Source organism: Musca vetustissima, unplaced genomic scaffold (genome assembly GCF_032173495.1).
Source record: "Musca vetustissima isolate MV318-11 ecotype Yass unplaced genomic scaffold, APGP_CSIRO_Mvet_v1 utg704, whole genome shotgun sequence".
NCBI lineage: Eukaryota > Metazoa > Arthropoda > Insecta > Diptera > Muscidae > Musca > Musca vetustissima.
Window position 1 is genome coordinate 1,666,308 of NW_026876336.1, and position 16,617 is coordinate 1,682,924.

General features: G+C 34.0%; 3 protein-coding genes across 6 annotated transcripts in view; all 3 read right to left on the bottom strand.

Moving 5' to 3' along the window:
• LOC133338900 (sex-lethal homolog) overlaps positions 1-8,137 on the bottom strand; it is a 33,798-nt gene extending 25,661 nt beyond the window's left edge. For all 4 annotated transcript variants that reach the window (XM_061547029.1, XM_061547027.1, XM_061547030.1 and 1 more), the window contains exon 1: positions 8,024-8,137. In XM_061547029.1, the coding sequence (XP_061403013.1) occupies positions 8,024-8,091 (68 nt within the window). In that variant the 5' untranslated portion in view covers positions 8,092-8,137. The remainder of the gene's footprint in view (positions 1-8,023) is intronic.
• A 2,689-nt stretch (positions 8,138-10,826) lies between these two features.
• LOC133338951 (cytochrome P450 4ae1-like) lies at positions 10,827-12,752 on the bottom strand. The gene is made up of 5 exons (XM_061547078.1): positions 12,596-12,752; positions 12,153-12,539; positions 12,020-12,089; positions 11,414-11,967; positions 10,827-11,167 (listed from the first exon to the last, which is right to left on the bottom strand). Exons 1-5 carry the CDS (start codon positions 12,750-12,752, stop codon positions 10,827-10,829), a joined length of 1,509 nt encoding a protein of 502 aa, XP_061403062.1.
• A 1,001-nt stretch (positions 12,753-13,753) lies between these two features.
• LOC133338899 (cytochrome P450 4d2) lies at positions 13,754-16,302 on the bottom strand. The gene is made up of 6 exons (XM_061547026.1): positions 16,146-16,302; positions 15,464-15,661; positions 15,207-15,395; positions 15,072-15,141; positions 14,147-14,703; positions 13,754-14,091 (listed from the first exon to the last, which is right to left on the bottom strand). Exons 1-6 carry the CDS (start codon positions 16,300-16,302, stop codon positions 13,754-13,756), a joined length of 1,509 nt encoding a protein of 502 aa, XP_061403010.1.
• Positions 16,303-16,617: the final 315 nt, after the last annotated feature.

Consider the following 16,617-nt stretch of genomic DNA (forward strand, 5'->3'; position numbering starts at 1 on the left):
TAAAATGATAATTTAGTGCATAATTTTCAAGTCCTTGTTCTTTGTGTTTTTAATATTATTCTATTTTGGTGTCTTAGTATTAACTTATTAAAAAATACTCAAATTATCGTCGGACCACAAACGCATTGAACAAATTACAATAAGAACTATTAAACCAATGGGCTGATTGTAACTAGCACCTTCGTATTCAAACAGTTTCGTCGAATTGCGTAAACAGTCCAAACAGCCACTGGAATTTATAAACAACAATAAACAATTTATATAAAACATATACATACACAAATACACAAACATACTCAAACAAATGTCATTTAATTATTGAGCAACTGTACCTCCAACTGAGCGGATGCGTTGTTTAATTTAACCTTTCAACTCTTACTTGTGACCCCGATTCGCATCCATTTTGCATGCCAAAAGAATGTTGCATGCAAACATTTTAAGTGAGTCGCGGAGCCACCAAAAACCATTCTTGACTGACAAAAAAACCAAAAACAAAAAGCGAAACAATAAAAGGCAATGTGAATGCTTTCAGAAAGGCGACGTTTAGTCTACCAACTAATGTTCTGCTACTTTGGAATAAAATCATTGTTATGAAATAGGGGATAATAAATTTAATTGTAAAAGTAAATCTGTTGTCAAATACAAAGATGATTGAAGACAAAACCAAATGTATAAGGACAGACAATTGGTTTGAAAGTTACTCTTCTTTATTTCTTACAAATTAGTACGCGTCTGTAAATTAGTCAGCATCATTTTACGAACATATATTCTTCGGCTTCACCTTCTTAGGGAAACACATTTAACTATTTATATAGATTGAACAATACAATATTCGACGCCCTGAGGATATTTTTTTTGTTGGTGGTTAGGTACAGAGATTGGGATCGTTCAAGAAATATGGACAAAACAAAACACATCAAAAGTCGTTAAGGGAATGTTGCAAGTATTCCTAAATGAAAGACATGCAATACATTTACAGATATGTGTGTATATCAGTATTTAGTAGGCGAACAAATCAATGTAACAGCATTAAGTTCCTGTTTCCTCTTCAAGACATTCATGCATAAGAAATGAAAACGCTACTCTCCCTGAAAGCTTCTATTTGGCCTCTAGTCATGTGTGAACCATTCTCCGTAATCTTTATGTGTGGCTACCTACCAGCATCAACATGCCACTTCCTCTGGCTGGTATTTCCAAAAAGTATTTCAACAAAATAAAATGTTAACATTAGCTCAAGAAAATGAACTTCATTCCAAGGATGTTTACCATAATAAACAAAACATTTGTGTACCACATTTGTATGTCATAATATATATATATATAGGTTATAGTAACTGGTATATCAAAACGTCAATGGTAAGCAATTTTTCGCAATGCGTTTATTATTTGTTTATTTCTACGCGACATTGATTTATCTTTACGAGGTCTGATCATAGTATAACCATTACCTTAATTATGGTCTCAATTTTGTCCACCTTAAAGTAATTCCCCTCATATATACTCCACTTATGTATGGCTGCGTTTTTCCAATCCTGAAAACACTTCTGAAAAGAGCGTTTTGGTATAGCCAACAACTCCTGTTCCGATTTTATTTTTATCTCCTCATTATTTTATCTTCTTCCTCTCGGTTTCTTCAGTTTCGGTGAATACGGTGTCTGACTGAGGCATAATAACGTCTGTCTGACTGAGGCATAATAACTTGGTGCGTTATCATCGTTCAAAATCTATTAAACGGCGCATAACTTTAAGGTAGTATTCGTTTTTGACCGTTCGACCTTGTGGGTAGAAATCACGATGCGCCACGTCATTGCAGTTTAAGGTGATAAGTGAGCAAAAATTTTACTTTGATTGCAATGTAATATTCATATACTGGATCGTATACGTTGACGCTGTTCAACTGCTCCTGACCGATGTTCAAATTAAAAATCGAAAAGCAGAGCACAACTAACCTTTTTATCTATCAAAAACAAACTGATAACCCACAATGTCAGATTTTACTGACATATAAAAGACAATTGTGCACCAGCATAACAGAATCCGAAATTTGAATATGTTATATGTAACTCAAAAATGGTGCAATTAACGTTTTTCTTCAGACCTCGTATATTTCTCTACGCTTCTATTGGGTTAATATTTAGTCTTTATAATGATTTATGTTATCCGGGGATAGTATGTAAATGTATACATATGGCGGTATAGATAGGCCCACTGAATACTTTATGTGTTTTGTCGTTGCTGCCTAAAAGGATAAACATCTTTATTGGCGTCACAATTGTGGCCGTTTTTTGTTTTTCTTTTCTTCAACAGCATTGACACCAGAACAATGACTCGTTCTGTAGCTATTGTTCTTAAATACCCCCTCTCTTCGTAGAGATACTGGCTCAAAGAGGTTCGACAGATTTCCCAGCCTCAATGTATTTAGCACTTGACCTAAATTACTTCATTTTTACATTACACTAATGAAATGTCGCCAGCCAGTGCCTGCTACTAAACCAACCGACCAAATAGGCCGGAAAAACAATACAAATGACACAAGATGCTTAGATCGGGGTGAGAGAGAAATAAGCCGCAATGAAAAAACAAAGGAAAAATATATTAATGACTTGATTTTATCATAACAAAATAGAATAACATTCGGGGTTAGACGATGATTAAAAATGAATAAAACTGGTGGAAGTAACAAGAATCAGGACTTCAATTTTGGTAAACAATTGGCTTGAATGGAACTAAATAAGTCAGCCACAGTAAATATAGTATTCTCCATTTGTATATCTAGCTAATTGGTCGAACGTAACCTGAACCTTAAATGGAATTGTTATTCTATTTTTTTTTAGAATACACATGCAAATATATTTTATGATTTATACATTACGACATTAATGTCTGTCCTATGTACTATACGTATTAAAATGTACACATACTATTTACAGTGATTCACCGTTAAAATTTTTTTATTATATTTTATATGTGGACATGAACATCCTAACTTAAAATTAATTAAGTAAAATAGTCAACACGTATATAAATTAAATAAAAAAATAATTATTGTTAAATAGACATCTGCATGAATGTACTCGTACAATGAATCCACATCCACATTCATGGATGTTAAGTCGTATTCAGAGTACACAACAACATATAATGAGTGCAAATGAATTCAACCACCGAAGTTGTGTTGTTCTTCGTTGTGCTTTGTCCGATCACACGATCAAACTTGAAAGCACAACATTCAGTATGATGGACTACAAGAACAAGTTATACAACATCAATGAGTCCAATGAGTGAACATCATGCAATGTATTTTGTATTCTGTGTATTCATTCAACGGCTTAACATTGATGGTGGGCATTTATTGTACAGGTACATGCAAATATTTACCTTGTACACTCTTTAAAACTTTATTAGTGAGCAATAGTGAGAAATAATGTCTTTTATTTTTTTCTATTGAATACAAGTAAATAAAAACTCCAGAAAAATAAGTAAAAGTTAAATGAAATGATGTAAGAAAAATCGGCGGAATCTTCCTCAAGGGATATACAAAAATAGGCCTATGCAGAAAATTAGAGTACAAAGTTATATGAGGAGTACAAATAAGTATTTGCGGAAATACATATGCATTTTTTTGGGACTTAAAGACTTTTCATTTGTTCTTTATGTTTTTGTGGACGTAGGTCATTTTCTTACAAATTGTCTCTCATTACATTTCCTAATTTCTGTAATAAATTTGTACTTTTGTTGATTTTTTACATGATAATATTATTAAGTAGAGTAGAGATTGTTTATTAAAAAATATGAATAAAAATAATTAAAACGTCCTTAAGTTCGACAGGGCCGACCTTTTTATACTCACCGCCGCGAGGTGAACAGTCATTTTTAAATTGATCGGTATTTTTATATGGGTTTTATGCCCTGGTAAATAACTACCAAGAGAAATATCAAAAATAGAGACTATTGGAAATTTGGACTAGGACCTTGTACATACCGAAATCCTCAAATTGTCAAAAATTTAGTGTACAGTTTTGTTGGGTCTATACCAAATCGCGGACAGATAACGATAATTTTTTTGTAAAAAAGGATTGGACACACAATGAGAACCCAAAATAACAAATTAGAACCTACTCGGTTGAAAAACGTATCCAAAATACCGAAAAATGGGGTAAGGTAATATGGGGGAACTCCAAAACTTGGACCAATATTGATAATTTAGAGTCCTAAATATAAAATTACAGTCGTTTGAAAAACGTACCCAAACCTACCAAAATTTCGAATATTGGGCGGTACCCTAAAAAGTAGACCAATATTGATATTTTTTGTTGGAAGGTGTGCTACCCATAAGTACCTAAAATACCAAACTACAGACAATTCGGCTGAAAATCATGTCCAAAATCCTAAATATGAAATGTGGACTTAAAGCCTTTACGTGATGTTAAGTCAGTGACATGTGATGAATTGGACTTAGCGCCTTTACTCATCAATACAAAACAACAATAACAAAAGAGATAAATATATTTTAATTTTTTTAGATCGATGTATTTTGGCTTTTTATACATAACTGTATCAAAATCTCAATTTCTAGATAAATGGACTTGTGTCCTTTTCAAATTAAGCCAGCGAAAATGTTTTAAATATTTTGTTAGTTACTGGCAGTATGAACATTTCCAACACTTTGCAAAGAAGGTTTATGCAAACGAGCGTTCGCACACACATTAAAAACACACAACAGTCATCGTCGTTCATTGCGTTGGTTATATAAGGGGGCCAATATTGATTACTTCTCGGGAGGATATACTTAATGTGGGCTGATAAAGGCCATTTTGGAACGTAACGGTTTAGTTTTGTATCTCGACACCCCCGAAGGTAGTAATATTACAACAGAAGTCTTAACATATTATAGGTTATGAACTGACAAGTTGTAGTACTGAATATCCCCCACACTATGGGGTATCCAATTCGAACCCAAATTAAAACGAATTTAAAAAAAGTGCGTTTAAAAACATCTAAATATTGAAAAAAGAAAAGTTCTGCTATATAGTGGATACATTACTAGATATTCATACATTTTGTCCTTATTAAGAATATATATACTTTATATGGGCGGAAATGACTATTTCGATGAGTTACAAAAAAAAAACATAACATAACATACCCTTCATACTTTTGTGGATGGTGTAAAAACCAAAATATCTCGTCAATTAATTCGGGTAATTCGAATACTACTGTATAATTCGACACACTCATTGTGTAAAACATGTTCGTGTACGAACTTGCCGCATTTGTTCAAACTTTGTGTGTTACAACATACATTCATACCGAAGTAAACATACACAATAAATACCGGTTCGTCGAGTCTGAAACGTGGATTGTATGAATCAAACGAATACACAACAAATTCGAAACTCTCATACCTGAAGCAATTCATATTTGTTGTACCCTCACTCATTGGACTTCATTTCAAACAAATTTATAGAATAGAAGCCATTACTTTGTGTGAGTGACTCATGGGTGGTGTTTTTGTGCATTCATGCAGATGTCTATTGTTAAAAAAATATTTTTTTATTACCCCTTAGACGATATTGAATTGATGTCGGTTTAGTATTTAAAATTGTTTACTAAATTAGAGATGGTTGATCGAGCTTGAGGTCATCAACCATCTCTAATTTATTAAACATTCGAAAGGTCGAAAAATCATAAACATAATTATAAAATTGTTTACCATTTTTTAACTAAATAATATTTGCAGAAAAAATGCAGGTCTATTGACAGTTTGATTTCTATTAATAAATGTATACATTTTAATTTCATTTAAATATATCAAACAAGCCGAAAGAAATAAAACAACAACATAAACATGAATATGGTGTGAAACAAACTTGTGGCTTAAAGCCTATGGAGATGTGAGGTGGTAAGTTTCTTTTTTAGATTAGCGAAGCCTTGGGGCACTTGTCTGCTTTGCAACACCACAGCAGAAACTTTCAAAACAGAAGACCATTCAAAAAGTTGTTTTTCTTTTCCGAAATTAAGAACATCAGCTTCTCCAAGTCTCAAGGTGTTTGCAATTCTAGGCAGCAGCGTTGAAATGGCAGGTTGTGTGAATGTTTTAATAAATTCGTTTCAGTTTTTGTGTTGACTGTAATTTTATGGCGGAATATAGAACAAAGTTTTTTCAAAAAACATAAAATTGAAATTTTTGGAATGTTTACAGTTTCAAAAAGGTGAGTATCAAGTACAATTTTGAATTATTTTTTGTTTATACATAATTACTAATAACAAGCAAGATTTTCCCTTACAAAATTGTTTACAAGCAAGTAGAGTTCACGAAACATCCATAGATCTCAAGCCATTCTCTGTAGGACTGCAACAACAGCAATTGACAATTATGAATATATGAATATATTTTTTTTTTGTATAATCAAACCCATATATTTTTGTCATATCACCACATATTGCATAATGGACGAAAAATAGAAGCATGGACCCTTTAAATAACAAATCACAACAACATTGAGACGTTCCCACCAATGCATCAATATTTTATTTTTGTGAAAGCTGTAGATATATCATCGATATTACTGTTGTTGTGTGTTGAATTATTTCCAAGCCATTACTGGCGACAGACAATTTCAACAGTTTATTCAAATGTTTGCCAAATTTGTAATGAAACGAGCAAGGGTTTGTTTTTATGCCGTATGTCATGCGTTATGCCGATGATGGTGGTGCCGGCATAAAAGATAAGTGAAAACATGTACTGTTGCAAGCTATCGCTCTTACCTTTTTTATCAAAATTATAATTTATTAAGCAGAATGCCTAACGCCTACAATGGTATATAAGATCGTTGATTCTGTAGATGAATTAGGTTTCGCCAAAGTTTTCCTAAAATTAAATTTTAGCTTGAAAATGGACATGTATCGGAAAAGCTGGATAATCCAGCCAGGCTTGCAACGCTATGCCTGCTAGTTCGTCAATGAAAATGATAAAAAATAAATGTTGTTTTAATGAAATTTGATATTACTTTCGATTAGCCTGAAAATCTCACAGGAAACATGAAAAATTTAAAAGCAACAATTTTAAATATACACCAAAGTTCGCATTACATTTTATTACTATTATAGACTAGGCAAATTAAATATATGCTTTTTGATAACATAGTGATATTTACCGATACATGATTGATTTGTGCAGCTTCTGCTTACGATCTTTTTAATCCTTTGAAATAGATTCCTTCTGCTTCTCTGAGTAGGCCGCCTTTGATATTATGTTAAAAATTATATTTGTCTATTTTTAGGCTTAAAAGGTCAAAGAGGTCAGTCAATCAAAACAAAATTGGAATGTACCATTACCCCCATGAGAGGAACAGCACATCACTTCCAATTGCATTGATTGATTTTCTTATTTGCGGAAATGTGAATGTCGTTACACCTTGCTTTTAATTTGCATTTATATTTTTTGTTCTTTTCTTCGCACAAAAGCAAACGGGTTTGGGGTAACAGGGACGATGTACAGCAAAGAGGACGACATCGAAACACTGCCAATGTTAATATATTTCACCTTCAATATTTTGTTCTTCTTCGTTGTCTTCTCTGTGTTTCTACATGCACTAGACACAAAAGCAAGCTACTGCCCTCCTACAGAATTACAAACCTATTGTATGCCTGGGTTTGTGTGCTCTTCAACTTATACAATATATGCCATAATCTCTTAAAAGAAATCACAGCCTAAAAGTAGACAAACAAAACCTACCAAATGATTAGAAACACAAATAAGAAGGATGGGGCACAAAACTGAAAATGGCAGAAGAATGTCTGTGGGCGTGATAATGATTAATATTAAACCGGCTAAATAACTGGCACATCCAATACAGCATGGTCATATATAGCGTATTGTATTGTATTATATTAAAAACATTCTTCAGTATATGTCCGAGTGCTAACATACGAACTGTATATTTTTTAATTTTGAATATCATAACAAAAAATAGCAATAACAGAAAGAAATGGTCATTTAAAATAATAAATAATTGATTACCTTTGCTTATATCCATTATAACCATATGGTGGATAGTAAGAAACGTTTCGAACATTTTGACCATACATGATGGCTTAAATTAAAAATATGATGAAAACTGAAAAATTAAAGAAAATAATAGTGTTATAAAAAAGGAAAAATAAACACATAAAGCAAAAAATATAAGTATCATAAGTTTTTGTATACAATCCCCACATAATTTACCGACAATAATGAACAAGAAAAAATTTCAATATTTAAAATTAACATCCGAATTTATATCGGTTCCCGAGACAAGCAAATACCAATAATTATAATGTATATCGGTCCTTACTATTGCATGACATCGGACGAGAAAGAAATAACCTATTTCCGGGATAAGGACCTCTAAAGTTCCGCATGGACCCCTGTACTGACCGGCCTTCCCCCTAGACTTTAGGACTTTCTCCTATGGGCAGATGGTAACTTCGGCTACGCAACAGAATTTCCTCTGTATAAACATTGTGTCCCATCAAATCTTTGAAATCAATGTCTTTGAAATTATAACGGCATCCTGGATATATATAAAAAATAAAATTTGTGTAATCATAACATCAAATGCTTTAAATTGATAGCCACATTGCCTTAGTTAATTTTAAAAGTCATGAGGAAATGTAGAGTCTGAGCTGAACGCACGAAAACGAATTTATAATAGCACGAAGTGTACTTTACGAACGTTTACGTATTTAGCTGAAATAAAAATTGACAATCCCATGTGAAGTGCTCTTCGGACCATGTGGCAACCTCCTTAATGATCTCGCTGAGAAACCGGCTAAATCTACTACTGTCAAATGTTTGGGTAACCGAATAAAACAATCTGGAGCACACGATGAGATAATTCATAAAAAGGTAGATTTTAAATAGAAGCAAGACTGGAAAATCATCCTCAGGTTCCAGATATATTGTTTATTAGTGGCAACAAGATGATGGACAAAGGCAATGCTAAACAGAGAGCACACAAACACATTAACAATTTTTAATACACAGGACTGAACATGTAGGCGGGCATTGTCATGTATGTGTGCTAGCGTCGTTTCTGCTGTACGCATTTTATTGGGACATGCAAATTCATTCAAGATCCCAACATCTTCATTCACGTTCTACTTCTCCTTGCAGACGACAGTATTTGTTATTTTTTTAATCTTGGGTAGCTATAGGAGTAACAACTAGGAATCAAATACATTTTATTTATTTACAGCACAGTTCAACACTGATGTTATACACTCTTTGACACCCTCAATAATTTTCCAACACCAACAACCACATGCGCCACCACCACCGAACACAAAATAGACACTGAAAATAATTTTTCCCTTCTGTCGAGGGCTTCCACACTAAAAATTGTTTGCAACGAACACCCCCAATTCCATTTAATATTTTCTTTTCTTTTATTTTCACAAAATACACACCAACAGAAATTGCAAGTTTACTGTAGACTTTGCAAAAGAAAAAAAATGTACACTATTTTACGAAACTGAACGAACGAGAACTGAACTTTGTGTTCTTTATAAAACTTCGGTTAGATTTATTGACCGATGGGCTTAGAATAATAAGAGCATTTGTTACTTCGCGCGCCGTGTAATTTTTCTAACTATTTTCTTTACAAAAGATAAATTTTCGTCTGTTCCGTTCAACGATTCACTTCACTCTGTAAAATAGGGATACCTCACTCGACTTTCGACTAATCGATTAGTTGTCTTTTTGTACTGAAAAGTCTAAAGGCGAGTACACACTATCATTTTGTATCGATTACTGACTGTCCAAAAGCCATGAATATTTTCGGGATTGCCTGATGAATGACGGACATAATCGGTCACATTATCAAACAAGCAGAATTTGTCTTTTGTTGGTCCATAAAAAGTATTTGCGTGTACCGCTGCAAATATTTAAAAATTAGGCCTTGAATGCCAATTTGAATTACTCTCTATCAAATTTGCACATTTTCGGGATATATAATCTTTACAGGGTTGTAATAAGTTATTTATTTGTATATGAATGGCTATGGGCTATGTCCAATTGTCATACAAAGTACGTCATAATTTATGTTTTAGCCAACAGAATTGCATCAGCTGATTGACATTCCTCCATGTCCAATATCGCCATTATGCATTACTCTCATTCGTAAACAATACGGTGCTTGGTCATTTTCTTACGAGTTCTTTGCATATGGACGCCCTTAAATTAGGTCTGTTCATTCAGTTAACGGCGCGCAAAAAAGAATTGGACGAGATTTGACATTGAAACTGAATTGGAATAAACCATCAATAGGATAGTCCAGGCAAGAATAAATAAATATTATATAATTATTGTTCATTGTGTAAATTAAGTTAACAAGATTGATTAAGGAATTTACCTTCCCCGTGAGATCCCCATGTCATTGAAACATTTCCTTTGACAGACAAACCATGCAAAGGCAAAATTGTCAATGGTGTATTACCCTCCACTAATTCCGCCAACTGGGGTCTAAGTAAATATATAGCAGACGCATAACTTCAATGAAAATGTCAAGTATATGGCTGAAATTTTACAGATTTCAGAAATTGTTATTCCAGTATTAATTACTCTGTAACTTGAAATTTTACAGATTTCAGCAATTGTTATTCCAGTATTAATTACTCTGTAACTTGACATGAAACAGTTTTCTCTCGGATGTAAAAAAATAAACCTACATATCTATCGGAAAGATTTCGAACGACAAAAACAAAACGTGGGTCTCAAATTTCGATGTAGGTAACTGCGTTTTTATTATATTCTAAGGTAAAAGTGAGAACTATTCAATAGTTGCTCATTTATATTGTCGTTGCTTGAGTCCAATATTTATACCATTCTCTGAACGCAAAACAATTTTCATTGAGACTTGGATGTCTTCACCTAGCGGCAATAATTCAAAGTTTCTCAGTATCTTTGTTAGAATAGTTCGCATTTCGTAGAGAGCAAAACGTTGTCCTATGCAATTTCTTGGTCCAGCGCTAAATGGTATGTTTCTGTAACCAGTCACTTTGACATTGTCGGTATTCAAATGGCGATCAGGTGTGAAGCTTAATGGGTCTTCAAAATTGTCAGGATCCCTCAGTATTTCCCAAAGTAGAATAACGACATTTGAGTGGCGTGGTATGGAACAATCATCTGGAAATAATAACAGTTCGAATTAGTTCTTATAAAATTCGGATCAAGGAATGCACCAGCATTATGTCAGCAACTGCAAGAATGTACAATTTTTTACTAAGATAACAATAGATAATAACAATACTACGATAAAATAGCACACATTAGTCGATTCTTACAGTACAGGAACATACCAAATATGTTACCACAACATAATGACATGTAAAGCATATTCAAACTCAATTTTCATTTACTCATTCATCTTACCCATTTTCAATTCTTTGTCCATCCAACGACCAACAGCTGGAATTGGAGGAAACAGACGCAGCGATTCTTTGATGACGCAATTCAAATAATTCATGTTTTGCAAATCTGCGTATGTGATTGAACGCTCCATGTTATCACCGAAATTACTGCGTATTTCTTCAAAAAGTTTGTCTTGAACTTCTCGGTGGCGTGATAGAGCATACAAACAGAACGATATGGCCGATGTAGTGGTGTCATGGCCTTCGAATATAAAGGTGTTGACTTCATCACGAATTTGTTTATCCAGCAAGGGTTGACCATCCACACGGGCTTGTAGCAGAACATCTAGAAATGTTAGATGTTTCTTTGCACCAATGCCATCAGAATCACCCTCTACAAGCGTTGTTTCATTGGACTCGGCATGTAGAACCAATTTCTTGCGTTCTTCAATAATCTTTTCGGTAAAATCGTGCATAATTTGAATTCCTTTATTTTGTTTCTTGAGCATTTTTCTTGCCAGCAGCTTGATAGATAGATGGGGACGTACGAATCGATTTGCCATTATATCTGTAACTCTAATTGAAACATTTCAAAATTCTCCCAGGTATTTTCACTTGAAAAACTTACTCATTGACGGCTTGAATGAACTCTGATTTCGAATTTGATTGTGCATCGAAAACAACTCCCATTGCCGTTTCTGCAATGAAATTTAGTTTAGTTTATACCAATAATACTGTGAGTCATTTTTAGGCCATAGTACCGACTATTATATCCAAGGTGAGCAGACCCATTGGCTTATAAATATTTATGGGAGTTATTCCATCAGCATTCGACTTCAGTTTGGCGATCAGAGTATCAGATTGACGATCAAATATCTCCACAAATCCTTCAAGTATTTTAAAATGAAATGTGGGTGTGATGATTTTTCGCATTGTCTGCCATTTCTTTCCACTACTCAGCAAGAGTCCATCGCCCAACCACCTTGAGAGCATTCTATACACCAAATTCTTCCTCAAATACTCATTGCTGCCGAGAATTGCGTCTACAACGCGATGATCCGTAGTAATCACAAATACCATGCCAAAAATATAAGCCGCAAATGTTTTCCCATAATGTCGAATGAATTCATGCCATTTCGTTTTATAATCTACAAAATGATTAGTAAATGGTAATATGGTAAAACAAACAAAAAAAATGACTTACTTTCGGGATTTAACTGTAAAAGTACCGTAAGACTTCCAATGAAAGGTATGTGGGATACCAAGGGGATATTTCCTAAGTTCTTTATGGTTTGTTGGCGTTTAAGGTAATCAGTTATGAGGAGTATTACAAATATGCCCAGAAGAATTGTCCAAACCATCTGTATTAAAGAAATTACGTGAATTTATCTAAACGAAAAAAGAAATGTTTATTGTGTTATTCGACAAAATGATTAGGTTTTGTATAAATTAAACATATTTTTGACTATTTTTAGTGTTAACTGCGTCCATGATAAGATACTGGCGCCATTGATATTTGCTTAAACAATTATAAGAACCGAGGCCTGACTACGTCTCTGGTTTGACATTAAATCGCAAATCGTAAAATACTCGCAGTTGTATCGTCATCCACACGCGCTACTCTTTACCTGGCGAATGTTTCTCTGCAATGTTGTTGGGGTTGTAGTATATTGCGTGCAGTCTCTTCAGTATCGATTTCGAACAAAATGCAAACAATCATTGATTCATTGTATTTATCAGTCCGTATCCGTTTCTGACTCTTTAGATACTTCGAAACATATGACGAATGTTGACAAATTTTGAATGAACTCACAAAGTGATTTTAGAAAAATAAATTTTCAATTTCACGAAAAACGATGTTGTTTTTATTTGTACTAAACGAATACTGAAAATGTTCAGAGAGAAGAGTGTTCACAAAGGCTAACAAGAAAATGCAAAAGCCCGCAACACTGAAATTGGCACACATGTGCTTGATGATAAGGCCTTTTTCCTCATTTATCGTCGTGAATACATTCATACTGCAGAAGATGTACAAACACACATGTCTGCATCGACAAAAATGGGTATTTTTAATAGTTCACCAAATGGCAATATGGCAATAAACAAACACGATTTAAAATATGTTATTCTCGCTTCGACCCTTCTATTTAGAAACTTGGACAACGATATCGTAAATTGTAGAGAATTTTTTTAAAGAGATTGCTTGCAATCGAGTTATATATTCCGATATCCAGGTGGAAATTATACTGATAGTCCTTTATGTACTTCAGATTCAGAAACAAATTTGTTTTATTTTACTAATTGTCTAGTTATTTAATTATTAACTCAATTTTAAGTACATTCGTCGATAGGCAGCAGTACCTTAATACTGTCTCGGTTTTAATCCAATGTGATTGCCATTGGCCGAACGCAAAATCAAATTCATCATTGGCCTAACCTGGGGACCCAACGGCAACAATTCATAGTATCTCAAAATTTTACTTATGGCACTCTTCATTTCCAAAACGGCAAATTTCTGACCAATACAATTTCTGGGCCCAGCCGAGAAGGGAATGTAAGCATAGGGATCAATTTCGGCAGCATTCTCACTTAGAAAACGTTCTGGTTTAAAAGCGTCAGGATCAGGGAAATATTTGGGATTGCGAAGGCATACGAAGAAGCCCATTGTAAAATTGGTACCAGCCGGAATCTTTTTGCCGCCTGCAATAATGAAAGATTATACAAAGAACATTTAAGTAACCGAGAGCATACTTACGTATTTCAACATCTTCGGTGAAGTAACGACCAATCATGGGTACTGGTGGGTAAAGACGCAACGATTCCTTTATAACGCATTCCAGATATTTCAGTTCACTTAAATCTCTATATGAAGCGGGACGATCCTTTTCGGTTCCCAAAACTTCGACAATTTCTTCCATTAGCTTCTTTTGAACTTCTGGATGTCGGGCAATGAGATAAAGGGCAAATGATATACCACTTGTCGTGGTGTCATGGCCCTCGAACATGAATGTGTCTACTTCCTCTCGAATGTCTTCGTTACTTAAGGGAGCACCATTTATTGTGGACTGCAAGAGCACATCCAACAACGCCATTCGTTTCTTCTGGCCAAGGTCATCCTCATCAAGAGATAAATTTTGACCGACCGTCTTTTGCAATGATTCGCGCCTCTCCATAATTATATTCTCTGTGAAATCGTGCATCAAACGAATACTTTCATTCAATCGTTTATATTCTGTCGGTGCAGTGACACGGAATATCCAATCGATACGATGCCAAACGTTGATGAAACGCTTTGTGGTTATGTTTGTTACTCTATTAAATACGAATGCAAATATATATATATATATATATTAGGGCGGGCCAATCGAATTTTGAAAATTATGTTATTAGGGAAAAAAATAAAAAAAAATAGACTCGAAAATCGAGATTGGTTCCTTCACCAAAGTTGCTTAGGGGCTGGAAAATTTATACATATATTAAAGAATCGGACCGTATAAGTAATATTAACCGTTCATTATACGCTCCTCAGAAAATATTCCCGATATACTGCCTGGATGACTAAACTTTTCTTTTAGATTTACGCCTATTATCGTGATTAAGTAGTCGTGTATTGTATGAAAATAGGTTAGTCCAAGCGCACATCAATTCAAATAAATATATAATGGTTAGCTCTTACTTACGTAAACACAGCCTGAACATATGGAAATTTAGGATTATTTTGGGCATTAATCTTGACTCCCATAGCAGTTTCTAGAAAAATCAATAACATTTATTTTTCAAAAATGTTACAGGTGAACAGAAAAAGCAATACTTGCCAGCAATGATGTCCAAGGCCATGGAACAAATAATTGGAAAGATATTAACAGCAGTTTCCCCATCGGCTTTGTCACTCAGCCTTTTAACCATTACCGTGCTTTGTTGGTCGAATATTTCCACAAATTGCTCCAGAATTTTGAAATGGAATGTTGGAGTGATAATTTTACGACGTGAATGCCATTTTTTGCCTAAAACCAGAGTTGGATACACTGTTAATACAATATACGCTTCAGTGCGATTTTAGTTCTAGACTTGCCTGTACTCATGAGTAAACCAGTGCCCAACCACTGATGCAAAAGTTCATATAGATTGTTCTTGGTTATGTGCTGGGGAGAACTCAGAATGACTTCAAGATCACGAGGATCCGATGAGAAAACAGCCAACTGCTGAAGTATCCATACACGATACATGTCACCATATTTTTTGCTATTGTTGGTGATGAAGGACATAATCTCTGAAGGTAAGTTAAGCAAATATTATTTTTGAAACACTTTAGTAATTTAAAAGACTACAACTACCAAATACAAATATATATTATATATTTTTTTAATTTTTGTACTCAGTTTTTCCTTAAATTTTTAAACCATTTTTTTATTATTATTTCAATTTACTACAATTTTGCAACCAAGGGCAAAAGGTCGTCTTTGTTACAGAACCAAACTTGACTTGATTTTGATTAATTTCTGAATGTATTATTAACTGACTTCATCTCAATTTCCCTCGCTTAATCGATTTATATGTTATTATAAATTGCGATAACGATAGAAACACCTTATCAGACAAACGTAGTTACGGATAATCCCACGACATTTAGTCAACCATTGAGATATCGCAAAAAATACAACCGCATCTCATTTGAGTGATACAATATTTATATTTTTCTATAAGATACGTAGGTATAGCTAATATCTAATAAATACCACTCGAATACTACTTACGTTCAGGGTTTTGTCCACGATAGGAAAGAACATTCCCCACAACCGGTAACGGTTTGGGTCCCTTCATATAACTTAACATATCATTGCGACGTTTTTTCGATAAATAGTCCCATAGCAAAAGCAGACTAAGAAACACAATAAGGATTTCTAAAAACATGATATATTGTCGTTTGTGTTAACCGCTCCCGCAGCTCGTTTTCATATACCGAAAACCGAAAATATACTAAAGTGCTAAGAACTCTTTCAGAGTGTCGTTATTTTTGTGTATTTACTGAGACACGAACAAATCTGAGAATAGAGCGCAAGATGTTTTCGTTATCAGAACTAAAACAACCATACGATAATAAACAGTGTGTATTGGGGTGCCACAACTGGAACAAAACCAACGAAACATTAGATATGGTTTTTGAAAACCCCATTTTACTGTCATTTAATTCCCACAAAAAACCTGAGTATGGGTTATTTTGTATTA

Coding starts and splice junctions, on each gene's coding strand:
- LOC133338951 (XM_061547078.1), bottom strand. CDS start 12,752: ATGGTTTGGACAATTCTTCTGGGCATATTTGTAATACTCCTCATAACT. Junction 12,540..12,595: donor TTTACAGTTAAATCCCGAAA/GTAAGTCATTTT, acceptor ATCATTTTGTAG/ATTATAAAACGAAATGGCAT. Junction 12,090..12,152: donor CACCTTGGATATAATAGTCG/GTACTATGGCCT, acceptor ATTTCATTGCAG/AAACGGCAATGGGAGTTGTT.
- LOC133338899 (XM_061547026.1), bottom strand. CDS start 16,302: ATGTTTTTAGAAATCCTTATTGTGTTTCTTAGTCTGCTTTTGCTATGG. Junction 14,704..15,071: donor TATGTTCAGGCTGTGTTTAC/GTAAGTAAGAGC, acceptor CGTATTTAATAG/AGTAACAAACATAACCACAA. Junction 14,092..14,146: donor CACCGAAGATGTTGAAATAC/GTAAGTATGCTC, acceptor TCATTATTGCAG/GCGGCAAAAAGATTCCGGCT.